Here is a 7,500-nt window from a genome sequence, read left to right as displayed (position 1 = left end):
GATGGATGGATGGATGGATGGATGATGGATGGATGGATGGATGGATGGATGGATGGATGGATGGACGGATGGATGGACGCATGGATGGATGGATGGACGGATGGATGATGGATGGATGGATGGATGGATGGATGGATGGACGGATGGATGGACGCATGGATGGATGGATGGATGGATGGATGGATGGATGGATGATAGATGGACAGATGGATGGATGATGGATGGATGGACAGACGGACGGACGGATGGATGGACAGACGGATGGACAGATGATGGACGGACAGACGGATGGATGGATGGATGGATGGATGGATGGATGGATGGATGGACAGACAGACGGATGGATGGATGGATGAATGGGCAGATGGACGGATGGATGGATGGACGGATGGATGGATGGATGCCTAATGTGAGAACGCTGATGTCCTCCTGGCCCCTGATTGGATGTAAACTTTGGGTCCTACTTAATGTCTGTGAGGATCGAGGCTCTGAGGCGTCCAGGAATCTGCCCGCCTTGTTGTCCAGCTGTAAACGTCCCTCTGCTTTTTAGATTAAACAATATTAAACAATTAAAATATAGATTCTGTTTATCACTACAGGGTCTACAGTTTGAGAACACCACATTATCCAGGCAGAGAACCTGAGAGAACCGCAACTGGATCCTTATCATCACTTAGACCAGGGGTGTCCAAACTTTTCATAATGTCAGCCAAAAATCACTCGATGGGCAAAAAATAATTCTCAATTATTTTTTTACCTGCTTCACAAAATATGAGCATGCAATGCTTTAATTTAACAAATTAAACAAATTAGTCAAATTTTCTCTAGGAAAGGTGTGAATAATTTTATACATCCAGAGGTTTGGCACATTTTCCTTATTAAAAGACGATCATATAGTTGCTTATTATCAGCAATATTCTAATTACTGATAGGTGTCAGGATTTGAGCCTATCTTTCTTAAAAACTTTATTTGAACTATTTTACTAAATGATTTAAATGCAAATGTTGGTGCACCAAAGTCTGCATGTGATTAAAAGTCGGACTGATGCTTACTGAGAAATTAAAGAGAAAGTAAAGAGTGTGGTTATTAGAGGACGAATGCTTTGTGTTGAATTCATCTTTAATAATTTTGCACTGATTAAAATCTCTCTCCCTAACTCTTCCTGTGGCTCTACGGTTCTCCAGGAGTGAACGCTGCTTGTCGGGACTTTGATGCAATCAACTGGTTTCCTTATATAGGACATTTTTGACCAATCTGTATAATATGATTTAATTTGACTTTGTAAAGTGCCTTGAGATGACATGTTTCATGAATTGGCGCTATATAAATAAAATTTAATTGAATTGAATTGAAAAAGGAAAACTCTCCGTCTGCATCAACCACCAAATCATTCTTAATTTTGTCGGGCTTCTCCAGACCCGTCTAGGCGGTGAGGGAACCCTCAGGAGACCAGACCGGCGTCTCTTCCTGTCTCGGTTACCTTGAAGGTGGGCAGCATGAGGGACATGTGTCCTCCTCTGGAGATCAGGCCGAAGGAGATGGGACAGTGCGGTCTGAGCATGCCCAGTCGCTCCAGGCAGATGCCGTCCAGCTGCTCGTTGAGGCCCCAGGCGTGCAGGCAGGACATGAACAGCTTGGCCGTGTCCATGGTCAGGTTGTACTCCAGCAGACTCAGAGACTTGGACTTCTCCTCGCGCCTCCTCATCTCCTCCTCCTCCTCCTCGTCTTCGTCCAGCAGGTGCTCCTTGATCGTCTCCTTCATGGTCTCCTTCACCTGGTTCAAACAGACGTTGGTCAGCAGACGGACAGAAGGAGCTCCAAAACGCTAGCAGGAGGTGTGCGGACCTGTTTGAAGATCTTGTTGGCCAGGAAGGACCCCCCCTTGTCGGCCCCCGCCTGGCTCTTCTGCAGCGTCTCTGGAGACACCAGCGTGGGGTTGGGCCGCTGCGCCTCCTCCGTCAGAAGCTGGATGATCAGCGCCTCCACGTCGAAGAAGAGCACGTGCATGTCGGGGTCGGTCAGGTTGGTCTTCATCGCCTGGACCACCAGTGCATTGTGGGAGTATTTGGGGAGATTACCCTGCAGGACAAAAAAGGAAGAATGAAAGTTTAGAAAGTATTAAGACTAATCTTAAAAACTTTCCTTTGTGACAAAGCTTCTAGTCAGAGTGGCTCATGTTACCCTGAGCTACCTCTATAGTTATGCTGCTATAGGCTTAGGCTGCTGGAGGACATCAGGGTCTATTTCTCTCTCTCTGCTGAGTTCTCCTACTGCTCTCCAATCTGCATTGTTTGTTGTTATTTCAGCTTTTAACTTTTTGTTCTCTGTCATTTTTCTCTTCATAGAAGGTACACCTGGTCTGGCGTTCTGTTAGCTGTGACATCATCAGGGGAGGCAGATCATCCTCTATTACCATCTAACATAGAAAGTACTCCTGGGTCAATGTGAGCTTCTGAGCTTTCTGTGTCTCTGCTCTGTCTTCTCTAACATAGAAAGTACTCCTGGGTCAATGTGAGCTTCTGTGCTTTCTGTGTCTCTGCTCTGTCTTCTCTAACATAGAAAGTACTCCTGGGTCAATGTGAGCTTCTGTGCTTTCTGTGTCTCTGCTCTGTCTTCTCTAACATAGAAAGTACTCCTGGGTCAATGTGAGCTTCTGAGCTTTCTGTGTGTCTGCTCTGTCTTCTCTAACATAGAAAGTACTCCTGGGTCAATGTGAGCTTCTGTGCTTTCTGTGTCTCTGCTCTGTCTTCTCTAACATAGAAAGTACTCCTGGGTCAATGTGAGCTTCTGTGCTTTCTGTGTCTCTGCTCTGTCTTCTCTAACATAGAAAGTACTCCTGGGTCAATGTGAGCTTCTGAGCTTTCTGTGTCTCTGCTCTGTCTTCTCTAACATAGAAAGTACTCCTGGGTCAATGTGAGCTTCTGTGCTTTCTGTGTCTCTGCTCTGTCTTCTCTAAGCCCCAGTGGGTGGAGGCAGATGAGCGTTCACACTGAGCCTGGTTCTGGTTCTGCTGGAGGTTCTCCTCCCTGTTAAAGGGGAGTTTTCCTCTCCACTGTCGCTTCATGCATGCTCAGTATGAGGGATTGCTGCAAAGCCATCAACAATGCAGACGACTGTCCACTGTGGCTCTACGCTCTTTCAGGAGGAGTGAATGCTGCTTGGAGAGACTTGATGCAACCTGCTGGGTTTCCTTAGAGAGGAAACTTTCTCACCAACCTGGAGGATCTGATGGAGTCTGACTTTAGAAAGAGACTTGAGGTGATGTGATGTGAATTGGCGCAATATAAATAAAAATGAATTGAATTGAATTTATTTGACTCATAGTTTAAAGGTTCTATATCAAGGTACTACGGAGTTTTCATTTCTCTTGCTTTTTAACCACACTTGTACTTATATAGATTTAAAATGACAAATGCATTAAAAACATGTTTATATTACATAAAGTCAAGGTGAGCTCTGAGTCTTCTAGTTCAAAGGTCAGGACAGGTAACCCTTGATCTAGCTGAAGAGAACAGGAGCAAACTTTTTATTCTAGAATAGATCCGTAGATTAAATTAGATATATTTCTAATATTACTTAACGTGGGTGTGTTATCAGTTAGATACGTCCCTCGTTATGTTATTATTATCACCATTATTATCTTGATTTTACTGCAGAAATAGTCTTTACTGTCCCACAGTGGGGACATTCAGGTTGTACCAGCAGCCGGTAAAACGTAAAGGGAAGCAGGCAGATACACGATGTAAAAACTAAAATAAGAAGCGATCGCACATTAACGGCCTATTTAGAAGATAAAACACAAAAACTGCACATTTGTTAGCTTTTAAAATAGCATTTAGTAAAAATATGAAACTGAGTAGGGTGTTCATCATCACAGTTATTATAATTTATATTTTAATGGACCGACTGAAGATCTGCTGAATACTCTGATCTACATATCAGCCTTCGGTCTCTCTCTCATAAGCGTTTTCAGCGTGTCAGCGACGGATTCGAACCTTTCGGTGATTAAAACCCGACCTGGACGTGTCATTTCATGTCACGTAAATCAAGGAGGAAATATCAGGAGTCGCCTGTTTTTTAACTCACAGGTACTTTGGATTTGTGCTGCAGTATTTCTGGGGTTGTGCAGAAAAATCCCAGTAAATATATTTAATATCATAAATGCGACGGTGAATTTCACGGCAGACTGAATTCTGAGCGTTTACTGTGACAAAAACATCCCAGATTGACTCCCAGTAGGAACATTTCTCCTTTTTACTAACATGTTTGTGCCTCAGCCGTATTTTATGGCTCCCAGACTCTGATGGACTCTGGTGGAGAGACAGCGCCACCTAAAGGCCACGCAGCGCATTACACATCCATGCACAGATAAACATGATCAGACTAAGGCGGTACGACTTACGATGTATTTCCACCATAATTGAGATTAAGTTTGGACTTTTCTCTGCATTAACCATTAGCAACAAAAATGTCCTCTAAATAAAGATGTTTAAAATTAGGACATATTTATTTAGAGAATATATATAGGACATTTTTATATAGGACATTTTTGACCAATCTGTATAATATGATTGAACTTGACTTTGTAAAGTGCCTTGAGATGACATGCTTCATGATTTGGCGCTATATAAATAAAATTGAATTGAATTGAAAAATTGAAAAAATTAAAGAATATTTAAAAGCTAGAACTGTGAGTGTTTTTGTTAATCAAAATATTTATAATCAAAAGAATAACTGTGTGAGTTGGGTATCAATCCTTGTTGAAGATAAAGTAAAACCATCTAATAATTCTATGTATTAATTAGTCTGACCGCCACTTAATGCTGTGGTGAGATTCCTGAAAGTTTCTGGTAAAAGCTATGATTTTATAAGCTCTAAAACAAATAATAAAACTCGCTTCCCTTCCATGTGGAGCAAACCCACTTTAGGCATTTTAACGACACCTAAAGGACGCGTCTGATCCATCAATGGTATCACAAAAATGTGATTTGGAAATTGTGGGTTTTTTTTTAATTGCGATTAAATTGCAAATGAGATAAATTGTGCAGCCCTAGATTAAACCTCTGCAACATTTAAAACAGCGATTTATGAAATAATCTGTGAGTTTGATAGTAGTCCTGGGACAATTTAAAAAGGTTAAAGACAAATAGCTGCATAATTTCCAGACTGACTGCGGCTTTGAGAAGATAAAAGTTGGTCTGCAGGGTTTCCTGCGGCCGTCGCTCCGGAGCGTCGGACGGGAAGAGACGCACGTTCCACGCCACCTGCTCGCTTTTCGCCATCGATTTCATTCGCAGCAAAGCTTCCTGAGTTATAATCGGACGTGGAGGCAAGCGGACTGTGGTGCCGTCAGCCTTTAAGACGAGGATGACGTATTCTAGCTGGCGGGATGTTGATCTGAAGGTCACGGTCCTGCGGGGCCCTCCAGGCAAACAGCGCAGCCAATCAGGACGCACGCTCAGCGGAGCACTTATTTTTAAATATTTCTTTAAAACCAAACGTTCAGATTTGTGTTGAAGCGTGGAGGAAAACTTAACTTTCCACATGAACAAAATACGGGTGGGAACCCAAAAAGCAGGGGGCTGCTGAAAAACCAGGCGTTTTAATAATTTAATTTAGTTCTCTCTGACGAAACGTTCCCGTTTTAGAACATTTAGGATTACATAAACGCTAAATGCCAGAATAATAAGAGATCATTTTGGTTTTATACTTTCTTCAAAGTCACAGGTTTACATACACAGAGATTAATGCGGCTTTAAGCAGACGATGATGTCATGTCAGCTTCTGATAGGTTAATTAATAAAATAATTAACCTATTAGCTTCTGATAGGTTGATTAATAAAATAATTAACATATTAGCTTCTGATAGGTTGATTAATAAAATAAGTAACGTATTAGCTTCTGATAGGTTGATTAATAAAATAAGTAACGTATTAGCTTCTGATAGGTTAATTAATAAAATTATTAACTTATTAGCTTCTGATAGGTTAATTAATAAATCTGAATAAACAGATTGTCCGTTCAGAGAGCAGCCCAATCCCCACCATCCCTGGAGCTGCTCCTGACAGGTTATCCATGTATTCTTCTTCTTTTTTTTAGGCATGTTTTCCCCGTGGTAGACAGAGTTTGATGCGTAGTACAAAAGCAACATCATTGTTCAATCATTTATCTTTGTTTTTGTTTTGTTTTTACACTTTTAAAGATGTTGAGAATTGTGAACAACAACAACAAAAAAATCATGACGGTTTTCTTAAAGCGTCATGCGTAGCGTATGTTCCAGGATTTTTTGATGTAAAACTCAAACATTACATATATTTAATAAACAGCGAAGTATTTAATTTCTTGTAATTTTGATAATTGTGGCATTTGTGCTGCTGAACCATAAAGGATATTTCTATTCTATTCTAAAGCTCTGATGTGGGTTTCTGTTGCTCACAGAATACAGAATAAAGTCATTTATCCATATTTATCCAGACCTGGAAAGCTGAGTGTGAAAGTGTGACTTTGTGTTAAATATGGAAATAAAGAATTTAAACGTTTCTGGTGGCGAGGGACCAGCTGAATCCGACTCTTCTTTCTCGTTTTCTTTTTTTTTGCCTCGTTACATGAACTGGTTGAGCAGAAAGCAGCAGAGGACAACCTGAAAGTCACAGTTTAAGCTCCTCAAACACACGGAGATGTGAGCAGAAATCAAACATCAGCAGGCTGAAATGGTTTGGAGGTTTATAGCCCGACATTTTACGGTCATTATCCTTCATTACCCGCAGCGAGGGGCACAGACACGGAGGATAATGGGCGGTTTTGAGTTGATATGAGGGAGAAAAGCAGGAAAACTGTGATGAGCGTCTGATGGAGGAGGGCAGGGTGAGCTGTGATTATGGCAGCAGGAGCAGAGGAGAAAAACAACACAAAGGTTACAAAGAGGAAAAGATCGTCTTCCTGAGGGAACCAGTAAAAGTCAAACTAAACGCTCCTCAAACACTAAATAATTCAGGACGTTTGTTTTCCGCTCTGGGATCCCCCGTGTGGGTGGAGTTCTCCGTCAGGACGGATCGGATCATCCCGGTTTGACGGAGGAACTTCAGATCCTCAGAGAGGAAGAGTTAAAAACAGAGTTTCCATATCCAGCTTAGAGGAAAAAACGTTCTCTAAGCCGAGAAACGCTGATGGAGCAGAACCAGAACCAGAACCAGAACCAGAACCTGTGAAATGTTAGAGGGACGACTGGAAAACACGGAGAGTCTCTGCCTCACAGGGAGACCATTACCATAAGACAATCTCTGACAAGGAGGGAGGGAGGGAGGGAGGGAGGGAGGGAGGAAGGAAGGAAGGAAGGAAGGAAGGAATGAAGAAAGGAAGGAAGGATGGAAGGAAAGATGGAAGGAAAGAATGAAGCAAAGAAGGAAGGAAAGATGGAAGGAAAGAAGAAAGGAAAGAAGGAATGAAGGAAGGAAGGAAAGAAGGAAAGATAGAAGGAAAGAAGGAAGGAAGGAATGTAG

At 42.0% G+C, this 7,500-nt stretch overlaps 1 protein-coding gene across 2 annotated transcripts in view; it reads right to left on the bottom strand.

Moving 5' to 3' along the window:
* The window catches only part of LOC105915221 (WD repeat-containing protein 7), a gene marked incomplete at its 5' end in the record, with an annotated part of 97,532 nt that extends 95,461 nt beyond the window's left edge, over nucleotides 1-2,071 (bottom strand). For both annotated transcript variants that reach the window (XM_021308809.2, XM_036129304.1), the window contains 2 exon segments: nucleotides 1,482-1,775; nucleotides 1,847-2,071. In XM_021308809.2, coding sequence (XP_021164484.2) covers nucleotides 1,482-1,775; nucleotides 1,847-2,071 — 519 coding nt within the window.
* Between the last annotated feature and the right edge of the window lie 5,429 nt (nucleotides 2,072-7,500).

The sequence above is a fragment of the Fundulus heteroclitus genome, unplaced genomic scaffold, assembly GCF_011125445.2.
Source record: "Fundulus heteroclitus isolate FHET01 unplaced genomic scaffold, MU-UCD_Fhet_4.1 scaffold_154, whole genome shotgun sequence".
NCBI lineage: Eukaryota > Metazoa > Chordata > Actinopteri > Cyprinodontiformes > Fundulidae > Fundulus > Fundulus heteroclitus.
The sequence above is the reverse complement of the archived record's forward strand: the minus strand, read 5'-3'. Positions and strand labels throughout refer to the sequence as shown.